The sequence below is a fragment of the Macadamia integrifolia genome, chromosome 4, assembly GCF_013358625.1.
Source record: "Macadamia integrifolia cultivar HAES 741 chromosome 4, SCU_Mint_v3, whole genome shotgun sequence".
NCBI lineage: Eukaryota > Viridiplantae > Streptophyta > Magnoliopsida > Proteales > Proteaceae > Macadamia > Macadamia integrifolia.
The window spans coordinates 252,902-277,831 of record NC_056560.1 but is presented as its reverse complement, the minus strand read 5'-3'; the positions used below and the strand labels follow the sequence as shown (position 1 = coordinate 277,831).

General features: G+C 39.9%; 1 protein-coding gene and 1 long non-coding RNA gene across 3 annotated transcripts in view; both read left to right on the top strand.

The window, feature by feature from the left end:
- LOC122075100 overlaps positions 1–20,368 on the top strand; it is a 49,391-nt gene extending 29,023 nt beyond the window's left edge. Inside the window, exons 7-10 of one of the 2 annotated variants that reach the window (XM_042640002.1) lie at positions 1,072–1,179; positions 11,795–11,944; positions 19,591–19,761; positions 19,881–20,368. In XM_042640002.1, coding sequence (XP_042495936.1) covers positions 1,072–1,179; positions 11,795–11,944; positions 19,591–19,761; positions 19,881–20,114 — 663 coding nt within the window. In that variant the 3' untranslated portion in view covers positions 20,115–20,368. The remainder of the gene's footprint in view (positions 1–1,071; positions 1,180–11,794; positions 11,945–19,590; positions 19,762–19,880) is intronic. The other variant, XM_042640003.1, reaches the window with a different exon arrangement.
- Positions 20,369–23,392: 3,024 nt separating this feature from the next.
- Positions 23,393–24,298, top strand: LOC122075640. The gene is made up of 2 exons (XR_006139312.1): positions 23,393–23,605; positions 23,952–24,298. It is a non-coding gene; the product is annotated as an uncharacterized LOC122075640 (long non-coding RNA).
- The last annotated feature ends 632 nt before the right edge of the window (positions 24,299–24,930 follow it).

Genomic DNA, 24,930 nt, shown 5'->3' with positions numbered 1-24,930 from the left:
TACAACTTTACAACTCCCTCCTAAATTCCCATTTATTTACAAAACTGCCACCCTCATTGGGAACTTGAGTTTAGTTACAATTCTGCCATCTAGTTGAAGCTCTACTTTAATTACAAACCTGCCATTGGTTATTGCCATTGTTTTATTGAGTGTTCAAGTGGGCCCTAAGCAATCCGATCCCTGTTTTTGAAACCCGGATCCGCATCAGTGGTCTAATGCCAATGAATTGGCCAACCAAGCAATTTTTCCATTTAGAGATTTTGAGTCAAGCAACCTAGTTGGGCAAAGAGAGACTTTAGTGTTCCTACACTAGAGGAGGGCTTCTTTGCTTGAAGCTCAGGTGTTCTTCCTTTGCCCACTTACTAATGCATTTAGTAATGCTGCTAATAGCCATGCTACCTTCTTTGGCCATGCTAGTGTTGGTTTCCACACGTGTCCAGCAAGTGCAGCTTCCTATTTTTTGGAATCCAGGTGACGTGGTTTGCAAGACACCACCAATTAGGGACCTGTAGCAATATACGTTGTTAAATTGTGGAAATTTCCTATCTGAGCATTTTGGTCTCAGATTAATACTTTTAAAAGAATTGAATTGAGCTTTCCAGTTTAATTGATTTGAATAATTTCACTTTGAAGAATCAGTCTGACACCTGAAATGTGAAATAATCTGAAGATTATGATTTCTGCCCAACAAAAGTTGCTTATTTTAGTATCCCGAAACCTGAACTAATGATGTCTAGTTCCTTTTAGTACTTTGTTGTGGGGCCACTGAGTTTCTTTCTGTTGCATTGTTTATAAATTACTGATTCGAATGTGTTTGACTATATCATGGCATCAGCTTAATGATTTTCTTTCGAAGATTTTTCATATAATTTGCTAACCTGTTTGTGAATTTCTGCACATGGAAAATGTTGACAAATTCTGTTATACAAGGACAGTCGGTATAACATGCTCTACAGACTTGCTTGTGTGCATCCTCATATGCTACTGGATTATTACAGTCTTGAAGTTCTGTTCGTTGTTTGTAAATTTGTGAACTTACTAAAAAAAATTATAATTTAATGCATTTCACAGGAGGCGAGCCTAGCAATCCCATTGTTCTCTCCTGTTATTGTCCCAGTGGCCCAAAGCTTTGGTCCGGTTTTCTCCCAGCTCATATCATCTCCAACAGTCCGCCTTGGGGTAAGGATTTAAAATCAGTAGCATATCACGATGCATTTAGTCTATGAGTTTATTTTGGCATCAGACTTTATCTAGTATTAGTTGAGAATTAGAGATTAGGGAATGATTTGACTTGTCAGTAATGACAGAGGTCTTTCCTATTTATAAGAAGATTATAATAAATCAAATAAGGAAAGCAGGATAACACTGACTAAGCACCCCTATCTACAAGGCTTACTACAGTAAATAGTAAATAATAAGACTTATCTAAGGTAAAAATAAATCTAATTACGGTCATCTCAGCATTCCCCCTCAATTTGGTGCAAATATATCGGACATGCCCAACTTGGAGACAAGAGGATGAAATACCTTACAGTGAACAACTTTGGTAAACACATCAACTAATTGATTTGCAGTACTGACAAAGGAATGTAGACAGTCCCTTGGTCAAGCTTCTCTTTGATGAAGTGTCTATCAATCTCAATATGCTTGGTCCTATCATGCTGAACAGGGTTGTGGGCGATGTTTATGACTGCCTTGTTATCACAATATAGATGCATATGACCTTCAATATTAACTTGGAGATCATTCGGTAGGCTCTTAAGCTAGACCAGCTCACAAATCCCTTAGGCCACTGTGCGATATTCGGCTTCAGCACTAGACCGATATACCACAGATTGTTTCTTGCTATGCCAAGTAACAAGGTTCCCTCCAAGGAAAGTACAAAACTCAGAGGTAGATTTCCGATCATCAATAGATCCAGCCCAGTCAACATTAATAGAAGCCTTAATCTTCAAGTGCCCCTGATTAGAATACAAAATACCCTTTCCAGGAGCGGATTTCATGTACTGTAGGATCCGATACACAATATCAAGGTGAGGTGTCCTAGGATCATAAAAAAACGACTAACAATACCCACAACATAAGCAATATTAGGCCTGGTGTGGGACAGGTAGATCAGACAGCCAACAAGTCTGGTATTGCTCTTTATCAACAGAGTCACCCATTGCACTGCTCAGCTGATGATTGACCACATTACTGGTACATCCTATTATTATGACTTCTACTCCATTCGTTCTGGTAAAGATAAGGTCCGGGTGGTTGATGGTACCCTCTCCTCTGTTTTTGGTAGAGGCAGTGTCCTCATTACCTCTTCCATATCCCTTGATTTTGTTCTTCATATTCCTAACCTTATCTTTATCTGTTGGCTGTGAGCACTTTAACTAAAACCTTGAATTGTTGTATCACATTTTTTCCTTCTCATAAGGATTTGGTAACAAAGAAGACTATTGGTAGTGGATGTGAGGAGAGCGGCTCGTCTTGTGTCGCAATTACCTTTTTTACTACACCACAGTCCTATGCATGTGGTCGTAGTGATACTAGTTCTATATAATTTGTGATGCGTTGGCATCAACGGTTGTGACATCCCTCTTTTGTTGTTATGAGGAAACAATTACCTTATTTGTTTACATCTTTTTCTTCTTATGTATTTCATTGTGACCCATGTAGTTTTGCTAAACATTGTCATTCATCTTATCTCTATCATGGTAATAGATCTGTTGTTCCTTTTCATATTGTGCATACTGATGTTTGGGGACCTTGTCCCACTACCTCCTTGTTTGGCCATCGTTATTTTGTTTCATTTGTTGATGATTTTTTTCGTTGTACTTAGGCCATTCTTATGAAACAGAAGAGTGATGTTTATGATGCCTTCGAAAACTTCTATAAAATGATCTATACCTAGTTTGAAACCAAGATCAAAATATTCTGGTTTGATAAAGGGGGGGGGGGAGTACATGTACGGTGGTCTCCAAGACTTTTTTACTGGTATTATCCATCAGCTTGCTTGTGTTGATACATCCCACCAGAATGGGGTAGTTGAGAATAAAAATCACCATTTATTAGAAGTCGGTAGGAGTCTTCTCTTTAGCATGCATGTTCCTAAAACCTTTTGGTCTGAGGCTGTTCTTATTACTGCCCTTCTTATCAACTGCATGCCTACAAAAATTCTTGGGTCCTATAATCCCTATGCTCTCTTGTCTCCTCAATTTTCAGCTCTCTTCCTCCCAGATTGTTTGGTTGTGTGTTATGTGTATTGTTAACAAATCCTCTCACACTAAACTTGATCCTAAGGCTCTTAAATGCCTCTTCCTTGGGTATTCTTCCACTATCAAAGGCTACAAGTGTTATCACCTTTAATCTCGCAAGCGTCTTCTTTCCAAAGATGCCACCTTTCTTGAGTCTGTTCCTTTCTTTGCGTCTCCTCAGTATTCTCTTTAGGGTGAGAATGGAAATGCAAGTGAAAAGGCTGCTAATGCCATTCTGTTTCTTACTCCCTTGCCGCTTATCCCTTTTTTCCTTTCATATTGGGAGACATAAAGAGGTGGATGATGTTGACAATGTCGATATTGTGGATACTAGTTGACCTTGTACAGAGAAGGCTCCTGATATTGTGTACACAAGAATGACCAAAAAGACCTGCCAAGAGTTCTCTTTGGATCTACATCTTGAGCTTCCTCTTCTCAGGTAGCATTTCCCCTTGTCACTCTGAGTTAGACCTTCGTGTTGCTGTTTGTAAGGGTAAGAGAGCTTGTACTAATCCTATAGCCTAGTTTGTTTCCTATGAAGCTCTCTCTCCTACAAATGCTGCTTTTACATTTGCTTTTTCTTCTGCTTCTATCCCTAAAATTGTTACTGAGGCTATGTCAGACCCCAAGTGGAAACAAGCCATGTCTGAGGCAAAGATGGCACTTGAGAAGAACTGTACTTGGAAATGGTTGACCTCTCTAGGGGGAGAATTCTAGTTGGATGCAAGTGGGTCTATACAATCAAGTACCGGTTATTAGTGCCCAAAGGGTACAATCATGTGTATGAAATTGATTTTCAATAGACCTTTGCTTTTATGGCCAAACATAACTCAATAAGAGTTCTTTTATTTGTGGCAGCAAACAAAGATTGGCCCTTATATCAGTTGGATGTGAAGAATGTTTTTCTTCGTAGAGACTTGGAGGAGGAAGTGTATATGCAACTCCCTCCTGACTTTAAGTTTCTGGCAACTGATGGCAAGGTGTGCCTCCTGAAGAAGCACTTTATGGTCTCAAGCAATCTCCAGAGGCTTGGTTTGAGAGGTTCAAGCAAGCCATTATGAAGAATGGATATTCCCAGAGTTGAGCAGACCAGACATTATTTATTCAGCGAGTTAATGGTACCATCACAATATTGATTATTTATATTGATGATATCATGGTGATTGGAGATGACCATGATGAAAGAGCTAGGGTGAAAGCATATATGGCCAAACAATTTGAGATCAAGGATCTAGGACACTTGAAGTACTTCTTGAGAATTGAAGTGTCGAGGTTAGGAAAGGGGATCAATATTTGCCAAAGGAAGTTTGTGTTAAACCTGTTGAAGGAAACATGGATGCTGGGGTGTAAACTGGCAAGTTCTCCTATTGAGTAGAATCACAAGTTAGGAGAGGACTATGGTTCCTCTCTTATTGATGCAGGCAATTACGAGAGGCTAGTGAGGAAGCTGATCTATCTGTCTTTGACTCGCCCGGACATCACTTATGTAGTGAGCATAGTGAGCCAGTTTATGCATGTGCCAAAGAGTGGACACTTAAATGCTGTGTACCGCATCCTCAGATATTTGAAGTCTTCTCTGGGAAAAGTACTTCTGTATGTCAGGAACAATCACTTGAGGATAGAAGGCTATTCCGATGCTGATTGGGCTGGATCCATATCTGACAGACGATCTAATCTGGTTATTGTACTTTGTGGGTGGTAACTTGGTTACTTAGAGAAGCAAGAAACATCCTATTGTAGCTAGATTTAGTACAGAGGCTGAATACAGGACAATGGCTCATGGAATTTGTGAACTCACTTGGTTGCGTTGGTTGATCTCGAGTTAGGGCATGACACGGAAGGACTTATACAGCTGTATTGTGACAACAAAGCAGCTATAAACATTGCTCATAACCCAATTCAGCATGATAGAACAAAGCACATTGAAGTGGATCAGCATTTCATCAAAGAGAAGATTTGACTCTGGCAACATTTGCACACTTTTTGTGAAGACAAGTGATCAGTTGGTAGACATCTTCTCCAAAGGTCCCATCACTCACCAGTTCAGTACCCTCTTATGCAAGTTGGGAATGTATAAATTTATTCTCCAGCTGGAGGGGGAGTGTTGGAGTTTATAATATGTAATAGGGGTACTTTAGGAACTGTTTTTATTTCTCTGCTGCTAGTAAGGGACTTAAGGTTGGAGATCTCCTCATCATTGTTACCAGTAATCATAATATCGTCAACATAGACAATCAGAGCAGTGACTTGGTTACCTTTTGCCTTTGTCAACAAGGTGTGATCAGCTTGACTCTGTCTATATCCAAAGCTTATCATAGCTTTCATGAACTAGCCAAACTATGCCCTAGGAGACTGCTTGAGGCCATACGACGACTTCTTCAACTTGCACACACGTCCGTCACTGGAAGGAGTGGCAAAACCAGGAGGAACATCTATATAACTTTCCTCTTCAAGGTCTCCATTCATTAAACATTCTTGACATCCTGTTGTTGAAGATTCCTTCCCAGATTTGCAGCAACAGATAGCAATGCCCTGATAGAGTTCATCTTTGCAACTGGGGCAAAGGTTTCTTGCTAATCAATTCCATAGGTTTGGGTAAAACCCTTAGCCACCAAGCTTGCCTTGTATCTCTCAACTGCCCCATCAGTCTTTTGCTTCACTGTGAACCCCCACTTGCACCCAACTAATTTCTTTCCCTGAGGAGGAAGAACAAGTTCTCATGTACCATTTTTATCTAATGCCAGCATTTCCTCAACTATTGCAACTTTTCACTTTGGATCATTTATGGCTTCCTTACAACCCTGTGGAATAGACACGGAAGACAATGAAGAAACAAAGGCTATATAGGAGGGAGATAAAGATGCATAGGAAACAAAATGGGAGATGGGATGCTTAGTACAGGAACGAACTCCCTTTCTAACAACGGTAGGAAGATCGTCTACAGTAGCAGCAGAAGGTATAATATAAAGTATGGGAGGCTCTATAAACAAGTAACAGGTACAATATCAGTATGGGAGAATTATTACATGATATTGGCGGATCCGATGGAGGTGCTTCAGAAGGGTATGACTTATCAGTGGTGTTTTGCTCCTTGGACCTCCTAGTGTAAGTGATCAGTTCTCTTATAGCCTGATCTGGTGCCCCCTGAACGGGAGGTAATACCCTAGATAGGAGATGTACAAATAACAAAAGGAGACTCTTCCTTAAGACTATCCTCCTGAAGAGGTGACGTGACATACACCTCAGACTCGTGAAAAATGACATCCATGGTGACATACAAGTAGCAAGTAGGAGGGTGATAACACTTATACCCCTTTTGAGAAGCCGAGTAACCAAGGAAGACACACTTTAGAGTTCGAGGATCAAGCTTGGACCTTGGAGAAGAGGAATTATGGGCAAAACAGACACACCCAGGAAGAGAATGCCTTGAGAATCAAGGTATTTCTGAAACAACCCATTTATATACTCGGTGCCACTGTCACTACAAAGGACTTGTACAGTAGCATCAAACTGGGTACGAAGTATGGCATGGAAAGATTTAAAACAAGAGAAAGCATCAAACTTATTATGCAACAAATATACCCATGTCAGACGAGTATAATTATCAATAAAAGTAATTTATCAACGAAAGCCATTCCTATCAATTGTCCGAGACGGCGAGAAGGAACCACAAATCTGAATGAATAATAGAAAAAGGAATATCACTTTTATTTTCAGTAGGAAAGTAAGAGGTGCGTGTATGTTCAACAAACTCACATACATCACACTTAAAGTTGTTCCAAACCACAATGCTTAACTAAAGTAGGAAACATGTGATGTAAAATATGAAAAAAAGGATGTCTGAGACAATGGTTCCACTGGAGTTAAGAGAGAGAGAGAGAGAGAGAGAGAGAGAGAGAGAGTATGCGCTGCCACAGGAGGCACAACCTCTGGAGAATTCAAGTAGTAGAGCCCATCACGGACTTAATTGTAACCAATCGTTGCACCCATCACTAGATCCTGAAAAAGGCTATGGGTAGAAAAAAAGTGAACAGAACAATTCAACTTCTTGGTTAAATGATAGATGGAAACAAGTTTAGCACATAATTTTAGGACATGTAACACAGATGGAAGAGAAATTGTAGAGGTACAAGAAATGGAACTTTTACCAGAAATGGGGGACAAGGAACCATCAGCAACACATACCTTATCCCGATCGGAACAAGGAAAGTATAGAAGACCTTAAAGCTACTTGTCATGTGATCGGTAACACCCAAATCAAGTAACTATAAGGGAGAATGAGAGGAAGAAGTAAGGAAACTACCGGTTTGACCAATGTTGGACATAGGAGGAGTAGGAGAAGTCCTAAATATGTCATTAGTTGCTTGAGGGCAGCCATTTGATCCAGAGAGAACGGTGCAGTAGTAGAGGCACTGTCAATAGACTCAGACAGATGGGCCTGGGGACCTTGTTTTCCAGTTTTGCTAGTACGCCCACCCTTGGGACGACCATAGAGCTTCCAATATGTTTCCCTGGTATGGCGAGGGCGACCACAATAATCATACTGAACAGTTTCCAGAGGAGGGGTAGAACCCTTAGATGGGGTTTCAACAGTTGTAGTAGCCAACAGTGTAGACCGAACAGGAACTGTAGAGGGTAACATAACAGAGCGACGATGATCCTCAGATAGAACCAAGTTATATGCTTGGAGAAGAGTCAGAAAAGTCTCGCGACCCAGGATCTGTACCTTGATCTGATCATATTCAAGATAAAACCTATCAGAAAGTCACACCTGTTCCATGTCATGCTCCTTCTGAAGTGTACCAACATCAGTAGGACAGGCTATAGGGACTGAGTAATAGAAATCTAGCTGTTGGCATAGGCTGCAAAAGGTGAAATAATAAGCTGAGAGAGACAACCCTTTCTGAGTAGTGGAACGAACGGTACAACGAATCTTAGACTTGAGCATAGTTCCCCCTCGTGAGAATAGGTTTGCCTTACTGCATCCCAGAGATCTTTAGCAGAGTTAAACAGGACAAAGCTTAGGCTGATAGCAGGCTCCATAGAGTTGATCAGAAAGGACATAACAATGGCATCATTGGATAACCAGTTGTTAGCGGTAGCAGGATCAATCGGTTGAGTGTCTCCAGTGAGAAAACCGGTGAAGTTGTTTCCAAGGATAGTAAGGAGACAGGCACGAGACCACGTGAGGTAGTTCTGACCATTAAGTTTGATGGGTCCAGGATAAAGAGTGGATTTATTGCTTGAACGATGACCATCAGAGGCCTCAGAGGAGGCAACAACAACCTTGGCGTCATCACTTACTGTAGTCCTGACTCAGAGAGAGGAACACGTCGAATGCTCAGGCAGGCGCAAAGGGGCGTTGGAATAAGGCGCTGATGGCAAGTAGGTGTAGGCATGCGCAGGTGCAGGTAGTTGCAGGTGCATATGCAGGCAGCAGGCATAGACACAGGTGCAAGTAGGCACAGGCAACAGAAAGCGCATGTTGGAAAAAGGTGCTTATGGCAAGTAGGTGCAGGCATGCACAGGTGTAGGGGCACAAACAATAGAAAGCGCAGGCACTAGAGGTAGCGACAAGCAGCGGTAGTGGCAGGTGCATGCGTAGGAAGGGAGCAGGTATAGGCAGCAGCGGGCGCAGTCGTTGGCATCGATATGCAGCAGAGAGCGTAGGTAGGAGAGGCAACGGCAGTGACAGACAGAGGCAAGAAGAGAGACGACGACAGCGAGGTACGGGCAGGCGTAGGCAGCGACGTCACGAAGGAGGCGGAAGCAGGAACGGTGAGAAGGTGCAATGGGTTAGGGGTTAGGTTTGCATCGAACGTGGTTTAGTCTACCATGCTAGACTAGGAGGCAAGGGCCCCCTAAGGGCGGAGAAGAAAAAGATTTTAGGGTTTTTGGCCCTGATATCAACTTGAGAATCAGAGATGAGGGAATGATTCGACTTGTCAGTAATGACAGAGGTCTTTCGTATTTATAATAAGATTACAATAAATCAAATAAGGAAAATATGTAATGCTGACTAAGCACCACTATCTACAAGACATACTACGGCAAATAGTAAATAATAAGACTTAACCAAGGTAAAAATTAAAACTAACTACGGCATATATGCTATTGCAAAATCTGTTAGACGTGTTTAACTATGCCTATATGTAACCCATTCTCAGTGAAACTAACAGAACCTCATGTTAAAGTGTTACTATTCTGGACACGCAGTATCTACTCTGAATTTCATGTGATACTTCCTTGGCAGAAAACAGAGATATCCTAGGGCAGGAATATTGATAGCGAACTATGTTTTATTTCCCTTTCCCACTTAAAGCTGTTCTAGAATGTCTGCACAAGTTTCATTTCTACATTCCTTGTACCAGTTGCAGTATCTTCTGCTATTTTGGGGATATATCATTGTCTGTGGTCCTGTTATGTCCCTATCTGGTGAGTTTTTGTTTTGGACTATTTGTGGCGGATTTAATACACAGGATGGCATAGGAAACTCAACGAGTCACTTGTGTAGGAACTATTCACTTGAGTTTGATTGGATGCAAGTCCTAGTGAGAGTTATAACTAGTTGTCTAAAGCTATATGAGGGACTGTGAATAACACATTTGGGATGATGAATGAGTTAAGATTTTCATCTTATTACTCTAGCATTTGGATTTTCATCACCATGTCCTGTGTGAGTCAGTTTTGCTATCAATAAACAGCCTTCAACAGCTCTCAGGCCTATTTCCAGTTCCTCATTTTTCCTGATCCACCATCATTGCCCTAATAATCCAAGTTGATTCCCATAATTTCTCTTGAAACCTTGAGATTTCAAGAAACCCACCACTATAAAAAGTAGTAGAGTAGTACATTCCAAAACTCAAAATAAAAATGAGATTTTTCTTAGCCACACACCATATTCTGCAATTCAATTACTCCTTCCAAATTTCATTATCGAATGCACTACTCTTTCTTTCCTTTATTTTTGCTTGAAATCTATACCCTAGTTTCTTGCATCTAAACCTTGAACAGTGAAAATTCTTTTCTATATAAGAACCCAATAAACATATAAGAACCACACTAATAGCCTTGAGATCCTACCTCCACCCCCCAAGCACCGGGTAGTCAATATTGCTTTTCATCTGTGTGTTGGCTTTGCAAACAAATAAGGGCCCGTTTGATAACGTTTTTGCCATTTTTGTTTCAAGAAACGGCATAAATAGAAATTTCCGTTTCTAGAAACTGAAACAGAATTGAAGGTGTTTGATTGATAAGTCATGTTTCTAGAAATCGATAGTAACCAGCAAAAGAATGGCCATGAGTCGTTTCCAGAAACGGCGAAACAAGTTCTATTTGTTTCGCCTGGGTCGTTTCTTGAACCATAAATAGGTAGAAATTTCAATTTCTATTTCTGAAAACAAGTGAAACGAAACAGTTTTATCAAACGCTTTTTGTTCCGTTTCTGCCGTTTCTGCACGTTTCTTGAAACATTATCAAACGGGCCCTAAGAGTTTTGCAATTGTGGCCCCAAAGATGGCTGGGTTAGATAGAGATGGTAAGGACTCTTGAATAAGATGATTTTGGTACTAGCCTTGAAATCTTGTGACACCCCCTCACCCCCTACAAAAACAGAAAAAAAAATCCAATATTGCTTTTCATTTTTCTTGGATTTGTAAGAAAATAAGAGTTCGTTACTTGTAAGCTCAAACATGGCTGGAATAGGGACAGATGGTAAAGAATGTTGATGAAGATGATTTTGGAAAACGCTCCCTATGATGCAGTGAAGGCACTCAAGCACTGCCACCATGTAGTGTTTCTCTTGACCATTGTTGGTTTGGTGGTGTATTTGAATGGTTGTGATCTGTTAATCAAGGTGATGTGTGAGTGTTTCTATCCATAATAGGCAACAGAAAACTTATGCTTACGGACTTGCCTCGTGAAAAAAAAGAAAGGTGGAGGCAAGGGTTTTTGGTCCAATAGATTTCAGTTTCCTCTATAAACTCTTCATATTTTCAATCACTAAAAGGAGATGAACCATAAACCTATGCTACATGTATTTCAAATTAAAGAGGAAAAGGACTCCTACACCATAACTCTTGTTCTTTTTCTTCTAGATGTGTTGACTCCCCAAGGAACAAGCATATTATTGTTCCTTGGGGCCTTCGCCCTCCCTTTTACAGCTTTCTCAGTAGGTTTTGTCTGTGTTTGTTTTGGTTGTTCAATAATTTTTCCTTCTCCCCCTTTTTTGGGGCCTCTTGTTCTCTATCTTTGGTAATGAAATTTTTATTCCCCCTCCCAACACCACCCCCACCCCCACCCCCACCCCCCCCCCCCAAAAAAAAAAGAAAAAAAAAGAAAAAAAATCCTGCCCTTCCAACATGTTCTATGCCTTCTATCTTATTCCCACCTATACGACCAATGGTCACCTAGTTTATGCAGCCACTTACAAACTAACCCCATAAACAGTCTTGTCGACACAAATGCTTGACACTATTTTTTTTGGCACCTAAGATCTCTATTAATCATTTACTGACTGAATGTACCATCTCTTGATGAAATGTTTCCAGGCAGAAATGGCTCTGAAGCAATTAGAGAACCTCAGCCCTCCAATTATGAAACAAGCACTTCCTTTGGTTGAACAACTCCCTCCTTTGTATATGGATTTAGTTAAAGGGAGAGAAGACTTCACCCCAAAACCAGAAGAGACTCGAAGATTGGTATGTATTGTATTTGACTATAGCATCAAGTAAAAGCCTGAGTTGCTACATATAGTGTGCAGGCTATGCTTTCATTATCACGGACATGGCTGTGGAGGCAAATTATTTTTCCCAATATTGTTCATTCCTGGGTCTTCATGGATTGCAATTTGATTATTTCTTTTTCTCCTTCCCTAATTGGGAGATTATGCATTCACTCTACACATTTTAGTTTTTTTTCTTCCCCGGTGGAACACAGTTAATGTCGTTTGAGGCTTGTTCTAATGTGTTTTATCTTTTTTTTTTTTTGGATGAATAAAAATTTTGTTACCAAAAAAGGGGGAAGATATACAAAGGGAAGGGGAGGAAGAAAACAACAAACCAAAAGGGGCAAACTTGGGGGTGGGAGAAACCAAAATTAGCCACTAGCCAAAACAAGCACTAGCTACAAAGCCATTATGGGAGGGGAAGGAGTAGCAGGAGACAAGATGGAAGGGGAAAGACCCTAGGACACAATAATTAGCCTGTTCTTTGGGGTGTCGCGGATCGAGAGTTGCCGGAGAGAAGCAAGTTTTGAGCTAACGTTTAAGTAGATGACATTTCAAATCTTGTCATAGGGTTGGGAATTGGAAGTCCATCTGCGGAGTTTACGCTCCATCCATATATGGTTAATGGTAGCACAAAAGGCGAGCTTTCTGCAATGTCACAAGCTGAGGAATCAGCAAAAATCATATCAACCTAGATCCATTCTCTACTAAGGGGGAGCACTTTTCTTCTAAAAGGCTAGCAGCTACTAAGGACCCTCTTCTAGATGGTAGAAGAGAAGAGTAAGAGAAAAATAGGTGGTCGACAAATGCCCCAGCAAAGGTATCAGGAGGGGGGGGACCTAGATGTGACGATAGATGATGAAAGATTGAGTGGGGAGGCAGTTGGAGGTGGCACACCAAGCAGTGAAATTGTGGTAAGGAATATGGCCTTTGAACCAATTGATTTTACGCCAAGGAGCAAGGGGAGGCAGAGCTGAAGAGGCTAAAGGAAGAGGGGAGCCAAGTGATCTTATCATTTCTTCCATGGTGACCTGGGGGATAGGATGAAAAGCAGATCAGATATCAGCTAGGGAGATGGGGAATGGAGGAGGGGACCAAACGCCATTTGAAATGATTGAGGCAATGATGGTGGTCCTACTCAAACCTGATGAGTAAATGGTCCTCGGGCTAACCACAGAGAGGAGAACATCCGAGGGGTGCCAGTGGTCGAGCCAAAGGGAAGTCGAGGAGCTATTGCCAATAGAGTAGGAGATGGCTTCAAGAGACTTGGATCTGGTACTGATGATTTTGCACGAGACCCAAGAGGCATCAGAGGCAAGAGAGAGTCCGTAGGGAGTCATTCTTGAGGGGGGAAGAGTAGACCCAAGAAACCCAGATACTTCTATATTTGGACACAATCTTCTAGATTAGCTTGAGGATTCCAATAGTGTTGACCTCTTTAATTCTTCTTAGGCCAAGCCCTCCCTTTGATTTGGGGAGACAAACAGGCGTGATCTAGAAGGTGGGGGAAGTTGGAAGAATCTTCTACCCCTTTCTAGAGGAAGGAGTAGAGAAGGGACTTGGCTGTTTTGATGGTAGACCAGTACAAGCACATGGATTGGAGCACGAATTTTGCAAGTTCAAGATGACCAGCACAGGAGAGGAGTTTGCCTTTGTAGAGCTAAAGCCTTTTCCTCATGAGGTCAAAAGCATGGGGGTGCATTGGTGGGCAGTGAGCCTAGCGGTGATGAGAAGCAATCCAATGTATTTGACTGGAAGAGAACCAAAGGAAAATCCTGAGCTCAAGAAGGTGAGCAATAGAAGGTTCAGGGACTCCAAAGAGAAATAGCCGAGATTTGAGAGATTGATATGAAGCACTGAAAGGCTAGCAAAGAGTTGAAGGAAAGACATAATGGAGGAAATAGACTGAGGATCCGCCTTAGAGAAGATCTATTTGACAGATCTGGGAAGGGCGCTCAAATCCTGAAATTTTAGAGCGTGGGTTATAATGGATTGTAGTTGATGGGTTCATAATTTCTTGGAGTTTCCTTTCATCTCTTATCAGTTTCTTGGTTGCTGGTTTTGGAGATTGCACATATGGTTACGGTTTTGGATTGTTTGGGTAGAATTTTGTTTAATTAAGTAAATTTTAATTCTGTTTGCATATATGGAGTTTTATAAGATTTCACTTCTTAATGAAGGTGCTGGATTAGTTTGACTGAGTCCTAGTCAAACTTTGAATTTCAGAAGTTGCTTAATTTTAGAATCCTTCCAGCCATATTAACTCCATTACCTGTACGATTGTAAGGTTCTTCTAAACCTGTCCTGCATCCAAGGGTCTGTCTTGTTTCTGGTTTCAGAAAATGAAGCGTTTTGGACAATTTATGCATTAGTATATCTATGTATGTACAAGATAGAACAGTATTGGAATAAGGTTGTGTTAGAACGAGACCTATTAGGCCAATAATACATGAGAATGGAAGGAAATAATACTAGTATGGTATGTATATATACATAAGATATATTCTTAACATCCCTCCTCAAACTCAAGGTGGGAGAGACAATCCCAACTTTAGTTTGGAAACTAAAGTACTGAAGTGTAAAAGGCATGAAATAAAAGACAAAATAAGCTACTAATTAATTCCAACCCTTGTTGGACCAAAACTTTGAACTGGACCGGTTCTTCTTGGCTTCCAAAGCCAGTCATGCTGGTCCAACCAGGTAAGTGCGGCCGTATCTGCATCAACTCTCTTCCTTTGAAAAGAACACACCAAACTAGGCTTGTTTTATTATGAATAAGCATAGGGTTGGGTTCCATACATGTTGGCCCTTTGATCCTATGTGTTTTGAGTGTAATAGGCCACTTTTATGGGCCTAAAAGATGGGCTTTGAGGTTGCATACGGGATTACTAGTTTGTTCCCTTTTTCGTTAGTTTCCTTTTAAGTTGGGTTTGATTCAAGTTATATTGTTTTTTTAGGAGTCAAGTCATTAGTAGTTAGTTTCCTTTTTCAGCTAGTTTCTAATTTCGGTTAGTTTCTAATTTAGTTTTTAGTAAGTATTGTTCAGTTTTTAGTAAGTATTATATTAGGAGACTAATTTAAGGTTTCCTTTTGAGGAACCTTCTGTTTTGTAATTCCTTCCTCCATCAACATTATAAATAAAGAAGAGGAGACTCCTAAAGCTTGGAACGATTTGATAAACAAATAAATGGCTGCTGCTATTGTCTTCTCCATGAAGAGTTGTCTTGTGTTTGATCAAGGCTGATGGAATTGGTGTGTGATCCAGTTGACTCTCTGCGGTGTGAAGCCCGAGAAGTCATCTTCCTTAGCTTATCTTCTTCTTCTCTCTACTACACAAAGTGCTACTGATCTGCTCAAGTTCCTACATGTATTAAATTCAGTTTTGCTCTCAGTTCTGCCCAAAAAATTGCAGATTCTGTTAGCAATTTTCAGAACCTGCCTAGACCTAACCAGCCCTCAGTTTTTGCTGAATTTTGGATCAAAGTTAGGCTCTACCTAGGGGGAACTCGCACAAAGGGGAGCCTTTTCTGTCCAGGGGTTCAAGAGATATTAGAAATCTCCCTAATTTTGTCTTCTAGTGACCTATTCTGCCCAGATTTGAAATCGATAGAACTGTTTTAGTCTATTCTGGTTTGTATGATCTACCATTTTTTTTTCATGTTGAGTGGAGTGCATTGGACTTGTGTCAATCCTTGTTAGGCCTTACTCATCAAACTGCTGATCTAATCTGAGAATACCTAACCACTGACATCGATAGCTTGCTGGTTTATCCAATTTGGTCATCCTTCTGTTCTGATATGTTGTGCTGCTGTTGGGCTATTCTTGATTGTTCTTCTGATAAAAAAAATCTTGTAGTTAAAGGCTTGGTAGTTCATCTATCCTAGTCTACATTAAGAACTCGACTCCGTCGAGTTAGGAAAAGGACCGAGGAGACCATCTGAAGGATTACACTAAATGAGGAACGATCCCACCATCTTCTTGAAAGCTAGGTGTTGGTATAGCCACAATGCTGTACTTTTTTGTCAAACAACCAAGGTTGACCAATAAGGATATGGCACACTTTCAGTGGGAGGACATCCCATTGGACTGTATCCTTAAATCCACCTATAGAATATGTGACAATACTTATCTGTGATCTTGAGATTAGTGTTGTTCACCCAAGCAACCTTGTAGGATTTGGATGTGGCTCTGTCTTCAATCCCAGCTTACGAACGTCTTCAGAGACAACATTGGAGCAACTACCTCCATTAATGACCAAGTTTAACAATTGGTCTTTGTACTTCACACGGGTTTGAAAAATACTACTGCGGCACCAATCTTCATTGTCAGTGACTTTCTGAGTGGTCAACACATAAGGGATGACATAAAAATTATGTGGGTCCTCATCACTGAGAGTGTTATGGACTTCACCTGACACACGCTTTTCTCTTAAATCAACTGTCAGAACCAAGTTGCTCTTTGTGAATATAAGGTATAAGAGAATCCTTATCAATAAAAGCAACCGGACGGATGGGACATTGAGCACTGATATGTCCAAATCCATTGCACGACTAGCACCAAACCGTAAACTTTGTTGTATCAGAAGCTTTATCTAAATCACGCCAAGGGGGTGAGTATGGACGAGTAAGCCGTGAAGATGACATTTCAGAAGCATGTCGAGGTGGAGAATATGACCGACTAGGTCGTGAAGATGCCATAGATGTAGCACTAGCCTGTGGTTTGCTAAATGACCTTTCTTGGGTAGCACGCTGTTGTAGAATGGAACTAGTACCTCAAGGGAAAGAATCTGCAAAATTTCTCCGACTGTATGGGCGTTTCAGAATTTCCTCAACCTAATACGCTACTTACACGACATCTTCCATTGGAACCAGTCCACTAGATGCAAGGGCAGCACTAAGTTGAGGATGCAGACCATTGCAGAATTGTACTAACTAATACTTCTTCATCCCACTCAAAATCAGAACGAGTGACCAAATAATAAAATCTAACATATTCTTCGACGGTCAAATTCTCCTCTTTCAGTTGTACAAACCTAAGATGCATGCGTTGCTTGTAATTAGGAGGCAAGAATATTGAGTTCATGCATTTCAGCCTAAGTAGTGACCAAACCAATGCCTCGAGTTTGGTTTTGTTGCTGTTGCTTGACACATCAGACTCGGGCCGTGCCTTTCAGTTTAGCCTCTGCAAATAGGATCTTTCGGGCTTCAGTCAACCCGTATCATCTGAAGAATGTCTCTAAGCTGTGAATCCAGTCAAGGTACAATTCTGGATTGTTATCTCCATAAAAATCAAGGACATCCAATTTTGCTGCTCGTTTTGCTCCATCATCATATCTAGTTCCACATGGTGGTGGAGGTGGTGGTGTGGTGGTGGTGTTGATGTGGTGGTGGTGTATGATGTGGTGGTGGTGGTGGTGGTGGTGGCAGTGGTAGTGACGGATCCCGTGGAGTGGTGTTGGAAGAATCCCTAGATTGAATGAGACTCTTTCCTCTATCTGCAGCCACCAATCGATCAATAGAAACTTGCATAGGATTCCATCATTGCCTTAAGAGAAGTGACAATGGTAGTGAGGGCATCAATTTTCGCATTAGTTTCTCCTTTATAGGAGTTCAGCTACTGGATAACTTCACTATTGGCTACTATGGTGATGATAGACAAAATAACCCTCAAAGAGTAATGGCAAGATAGTAAATAGATGGAAGCTTAAAGGAGAATGGAAGAATGGTAATTAAAGGGGATCTCTAATTGAATGGCAATACTGTAATATGAGGTTTATGATTAGAAACACAATTGCAACGTATGTGTAAAGGTAGACTTGGAAAATAATTTTGAAAGGATAACTTAGATAAAAAAGTGAAATGTGAGGGTAATTTTGGAAATCAAAAAAATCAAAGAAAAGGTAATGGTTACTGATAGACGAGAGACTGGGGAGGTCTCCCACTTGGAGAGAGAAACCAATAGTGGAGTTCTTTCCTAATTGAACCAAGGGAGTTGGTGAAGCCTGCGCTGCAACAAAAGGGGATCAAAGAGAGGAAGGGACAGGAGTTCCAGGGACTGGTGGCAGCGATTTGAACCAGCGGTGGGAGTCAGCTTCGACCAAGAGAGCGTGGCTAGCGATGGGACGTTGTAGGTGCATCCTCTGTCCTTTCGCTCTCTTCTCGTCTCTCGTCTTTTTTTTTTTATTTTGTCTTTGTTTCTGTCTTCTCTCTGCTCTTTTTTTTTTGGGTAGAACCCTAGAGAGGGTGTTTTGATTGAGATTTTGGGGAAAAAACGAGGTCAATGGAGGTTCTGGTTCGGCTTCTCTGTTTGCAGCAGAGTTTTTTTTTTTGGGTTTTACTCGACCCTAGTAGGTAGGGTTCCGACTTCTTTGTTTTGCAACATACATTTTTTTATTTTTTCTTTTTGGCTTCTCTACTTATGTTGTTTGGCAGCAAGCAATGAAGGAGGGAGATGGCAAGACAGAGATGGGTTAGGAAAGAAAGTGGAATAGGGAGAGAAGGAAGGATCCTTCGGCTTTGATACCAAGTTGATGGAGGGCCTTAGGGAAGAAGGGAAAAACCAGAGTAGTAGGGGGAGGAAGGGAATCACATAGTTACAGAAAGCACAAATCCAACCAATTCTCATTCAATAATCAAATCACTCTAACTTGTCCATCGGTTATAGCCAATATATGGAAAAGTAATGACATGAAATTAGAAACTCAACTAAAATAGTATCTAGCATAAACTAGGAAATAACCATAAAAGGAAACCAATGCAAATGAATAAAAGACAGAATAAGCTACTAATTATTTCCAACCCTTGTTGGACCAGAATCCTAGGCTAGACCGGTTCTTCTTGGCTCTTGGCTTCCAAAGCCAGTCATGCTGGTCCAACCAGGTAAGTGTAGCAGATAAGTGTAGCCGTATCTGCATCAGAGGTAATAGTGACAAGACGAAGAGTGCATGAACAAGATCTTGATGCACAAAATGACAATCATTCTCTATATGTTTGTGTTATGAAAAACATCATTATGAGCTCTCTGGCTAGCACTTCTATCATCACAATGAAGAACAGTAACACCGTGATATGTCACTTCCATGTCTTTTAGTAGCCAATGTAACCAAATTAGTTAAGAGGTTGTATTTGCAATGGCACAATAGTCTCTGTGTTGGAGTGAGATGTAACACTTTGCTTCTTGTTATGCCAAAAGATGTAACACTCTGCTTCTTTCTGAGTAGGCCACCTTTGTTTTTTTCTTTGTTTAATTTTTATCTGGCCAACCTCTCTTTGTGCGACTGTAAACCAGATGATCAATGGGGAGGGGGAAGGGGGACGGACAACTGGAATTTTTTTGGGTGGGGAGTGGGGGTTGACCTTTCATTACTTTACCACAGTTCACTCCTCACATAGTCAGAAAGGCCCAAGGGAGTTAAAGCCCATCTAGCTGCTAGCTGCTAGCTGCAATTCGTTTAGTGATGGGATAAATGTCTTTCCAATTTTTTTTTTGGGGGGGTAGAGGAAATGTGCTTATCGAGTGCAAACCATAAGCTTTACGTCTTTTCTTTGAGCAGTTTTCATTTTGCAAACCTCTACTTTCTATAAAAATATTCATGTTTCTTAGATGATAAACAATTCACAGATCAGGTCTTACTATGGTATTTCGAGGAATCTTCTGGTTAAATTCAAAGATGATACAATTGATGAAACTTCAACATTAGCACAGCTGCTGGCCTGTGATTCTGCCATTAGTTCACTAGTGGATATCTCAATTCGTTTGTTACCTGGAGATCATGGGCTTCCACTCCAACAGGTGAATTTTATATCCAATAATTTGGGTTAGATTAACCATGCTATGAAGAGTGACATTTTGAGCAAGATTCATGGATCCCTTTTTTTTTTTGGGGGGGGGGGGGGATTAACAAATTTCAGGTTCTCCCAGATGTCCCCCCAGCAATGGCGGATGCAGTAAATCGTGGAGGTGAGCTGCTGGTAAATTTAACTGTGGGAACACCATGGGAGACAGTTGCTAAAGAAGTAGGTAACACATTTGGCATTGATTCAGTGATCCTACCGGCAGAGATTTCAAAGGACATTGACTCGCTTGTGGATGTAATCACATCTTGGATGGCATCTAACTCGGGTCCAAGACTTCTAAAGTCATGAAAAGTGAAGTAGAAGGCCAGAACCCAGAAGCCAAGTCCGCCAAGACATTGGTGGGGGGGAAAGATTCTCTGCATAAAGCATTCTGATGATCTCATTCTTATATCTTATATCTCTACACATCATTTTTCTTTGTTAGTAACTTTATACATATCTGGAACTTTCATTTTCTACCCCGTGTAAGTGACGTGACATATGTTGTACCCAAAAAAAGAAAAAAAGAAAAATGATCTTTGTAGGCCTTCGTACCACTAAAATGAAGAAAAAAAAACGTGTCATTTGTTGGCCTTTGTACCAAAAAAAAAAAAAAAAGCCTCTGCATAAAGAGACACCATTCCTTCCTTTTCTTTTTGGCTACAAGAGGAAATTGAAGTGATTTTTTTCTGTAATCAAGGTGTCCGAGTCAATTTACGCGCACCTCGACTAACTTTCGGGGAGACTAGCACAACAATTCAGTATTATGATGTAACCAAGGTGTTCGGGTCAGTTTATGCGCACCTCGACTAATCTTCGATGAGACTAGCACAACAACCCATCGTTATGATCTCCACATAAATCGTAGATGCACAGATAGGGAATTGAACCTGAGACTGTGCGTTTAATCTACACAATCTTCAGTTCGTCCTAACCATCTGGGCAACCCACAGGTGGGTACTGAATAAATAAAAAAATATACATATACATACACAATGCGTACAACAGGGTTCGATCCCACGACCTCTTCCCTTAGGTGTCGGCTCCACAAGCTAAAGCTACCACCACTAAGCTATTCTAGTGTTCGTATTGAAGTGAAATTATCTTTAAATGAGAAGTGAAAGAAGGGAGCCCGATTCCAATCATGGCCTAATTTAAATGCCAACAGTTGCTGTGGTAGATTTGATGAGGCCTAATTTATGAATTGATAGACTTGAAGGTTTCTTGGCTCACATCTCACGTTTCAGTCTTCGAAAGATGCCATGTAGCCGGTGTGATGTTCATACCAGAGTTTGGCAATCAAACCTAAAGCAAAGTAGTAGCAGGTGGAAAGATCGATCAATTTTGTCCCATTTTTTATAGAATTCTTTTTCTTTTTATGAAAGCTGATTCGAATAGGTCATTGACTATAGGATTATTAGCGAATTGAAGCCTAGTAAAGCAGCCTGCGAAACATAATTTTGAAAATCTAAAATTACGAGAGGGGCACAAAGTGGTCCAGTACGTGGGCGTGTATTGACATACATGAGATGCTGTCACCAGGATAGATTCTAAAATTCAACCTGTGGCTAACCCATACCTTGACGATCTCTCTATTCAACGGTTAGAATAGTAGCTTAAGTATCCATGTGGCAAAATAGTTGAAAAAATGAACTAAATTTTAATTACCTGGGCATGGTGTTGGGCTATACAGCCTGTCTGTCCCCACTTAGGAAATGACGCGCTGCCTTACTCCAACCCGGGGTCTCATCTCTCATGTTTTCTAAGCTTTATTTTCTAATATCTACTCACCGATGTGACACTTGATAGAGAACTTTCGAGCACTATTACCTATTACACATATATTCCAGATGCAAATTGCTATCATGTCTATACACATGCATAGCTTCCCCAAAGAGAGCCAAAATCCTAGATTCTTCTAGGCTCCTCTTCCCGCTTTTTTGCTTTTCGGGTTTCCCCATGAAGTGGTTTGCCTCACGTGCACATAGTCCCTCCAAAAAGAAGAATTATATTTAAAATTGTCACGACCCTAAGTCTAACCAAGTTATCGAGGTGGAAGAAATTCAAGGGGATACCAGCAAGGTGCTGGATGATCAAGACCCTATTCTAGGGTGAGCCATCAAGATGCTTAGATGACCTCTTGTCAATTATGATATGGAAAATTATCTTATACCACCCTAAATTTTCAAAGTTACATAATATATATTCTATTTTGAAAAAATAATAACCCTTAAATCTATTCCGATAGCTTACAAACGTCAAATGATGATGTGACTGTTGATATTTTTTAAATGACAAGTTTAACCTTAAAAGGGTATTTTCTCCCTTCCTCTTCGTTTCTTCTTCGTTCAGGTTTGTGGTGCTAGGGCTTATGCTTCTCTGTCTCTGCTGGTTGAATGTTCTGTAAATGTAGAAACAAAATTCTCTGTAGATTGTTAGCATTTCCAGTGTCTCTTTCTTGCAATGGAATATTTTCTTGAAGCAATTAAAGAGGGAATTGCAAGGATTGTCATAAGTTTTTAGGGTTTTCGGCATGTTCTGTTGTGTTCTTTAGCTTGTTTTGTTCAAGAATTGGCTTGTGTTTGGGAGGATTTATGGAGAGAGATGCAAAAAAAAAAAAAAAAAAATCTCCATAATTCTCTATTTCTCTCTCTCTAAACATGTAGGAGAAAGGAGAGAATAATAATTAATTAATTAAATATTAAAAAGGATTAAAAAAAAGCAGATAATATTCCTCCTTAAATCTCTCTCTCTCTCTCTCTCTCATCCTCTTTGAAAAAAACGTGAAGCACAATAGAGGGAGATTCTCCATAGAGAGAATTATAAATAATTATGGAAATATTAAAAAGGTAAATATAGAGAGAGATATACCATAAAAAAAAAAAACTGCTCCTAAAATCTCTCATTCCATCCCTTACAAAATCTAAACATGGAAGAAAGGGATATTTTCTCTCTATAATTCTTTTTCTCTTACTCATTCTCTCTAAATGTGGAGGAGAAAGGGGTGTCATTAATTATAATTATTACGTATTAAAGGGATAAAAAAATAGGCACAAAATGATGGAGAGATTTATTGCATAAAAACGGTATCTTTCAATGATCTTTAATCAACTTTAAAGGTTTTTACTGCATGAAATCCTTCCCTATATATACCACAGAGATTTCTCAATTTTTTGTCTCTTACAACAATAATATTTCCACCCAATCTTTCTCTTATCCTATTTATTAGTAAATAAGCGTTTCCCTCTCCTTCATTAGGAAATAGAATTTCTCTCCCCCCATGTATTTATTAATTTTTTGATACGTTTCTTATCTTATTTATTAGTAAATAAAAGCTTCCCTCTTCTCTCCCCTTTATTAGAAAGCAAAATCAAAAATCTTTTTTTCTCTCTCTTACACACGTTCCTATCTCTACCCATTAGAAAGCAAAATCAGAAATCTTTTTTTTTCTCTTTCTCTCACACGTTCTTATCTCTACTCAACGTCCGTTATTTCTCTTCTCTCTCTCTCTCTCTCTCTCCCCCTCTCATACATGTTCCTAATCTTTCTCTTATCCTATTTATTAGTAAAGAAACTCTTCTCTTCCCTCTCTTTCATTAGGAAATAGAATCTCTCTCCCCCATGTATTTATTACGTCTCTTATCTTATTTATTAGTAAATAAATCTTCCTCTTCTCTCCCCTTTATTAGGTAAAAAAATCAAAGAGTTGTGTCTCCTCTTTGATATTCTCTCCCAAAGCCCACAATCTGCTCTAAGAGAGCTCCAAGAGCTCTATTTCTCTGTTATTCCTTTGGCTCCAGGTAAGCTATTGTAAAGTTTCCTATACAGTTCTTTAGCTTGTTCTTTTCCTATCTAATGGTTTAATTTAAGGTATTCGTCTTCAATCCTTGATCCTATAATGCACTTCTTATCTTCTAAAATTTGTTTGTTTGTTTGTTTGTTTTTTTTTTTTTCTAATTCTTTATGGATGTAAACCTGCAGACTTTAATATGTTTTCTGATTTAGGTTATCTGGGATCTACTTAAATATGTAATCTTAATTTATTTTTTATTTTTTTTAATCCATACTTTTTAAATGTTCGATTTTCTTCGTTCATTTATGGGTTTATCGTATCTAATGTTGGGTTAACCCTCTAACTTGTCTCAGGTATGAAAGGACCTCAGGGCTTCATAATCCTCGATCGGTTGAAGAAGTCTTTAAGAATTTCATATGGAGGCACGCTGGGACAATCAAGGCTTTCACCACTGGTTGGATTTTGCTTGGAGGGTTTTTTACTTTGTAGGTTTTGATGTTTACATTGTTGTTTTTCTTTTGCAGATGTTGAGAAATTCTTTCAATAATGTGATCCTCGTGAGCTCTGTTTCTTATATGGGATTGGCAGGGTTTTGGTTTTAAAAAAGTAACAGTGACTACGGTATAAATTTGGTTTCTGGATGCTGTTAATTTGTATATTTTGAGTATTTGAGGGTTGCAATTACTCAAGTTTCACTTTAGAGTTGGTTGGATCTCGGATTCAAAGATATCTCCAATTCTATCCCTTATTTTATTTTCATGCAATTCGACCAACTCTTACTTCTCTTTGAGTCCCAAGTTCCCAATATCCACCGCTTAATTGGAGATTCAATTGAGCACGTAGGACTTACATTAGATGCTCTAATAATTACGAATGGATAAACTTTTTCTAATGGATGCATGTGATTGCCTCTAGATCTGTCTGAAAAAAAAATGGCTAAAAAGGGATCCCTTCAGCATTGGATATCTGCAACAAAGTGACCCCAAATTGCCAAGTAAAGGAATCTATGAAAGAAAGAGTTGAGACTATTAAGCAAACCATTACTACCAAGAATTAATATGTTCTATAGGTCTTTCAATCATGTTCAATTGATCTTCTATTTTTGTGATATGCTCTCTTACATGAAAGCATTACATTTTTGTTTTTATGAACCTTATAAGAAAATCATTTTTGATTACACAATGATGAAATTGGTGATTGTGAATGCATTACCGTTAACAAACTTCTGAACTCCCGATTTCTCTGGTTGTAACCAAGTTTATAGAAAGAGGTTAAAAAGAAAGGGCATTAATGTCATTCCCTCTTCAGAGACTCCAAGGTTGTTTTCATCCA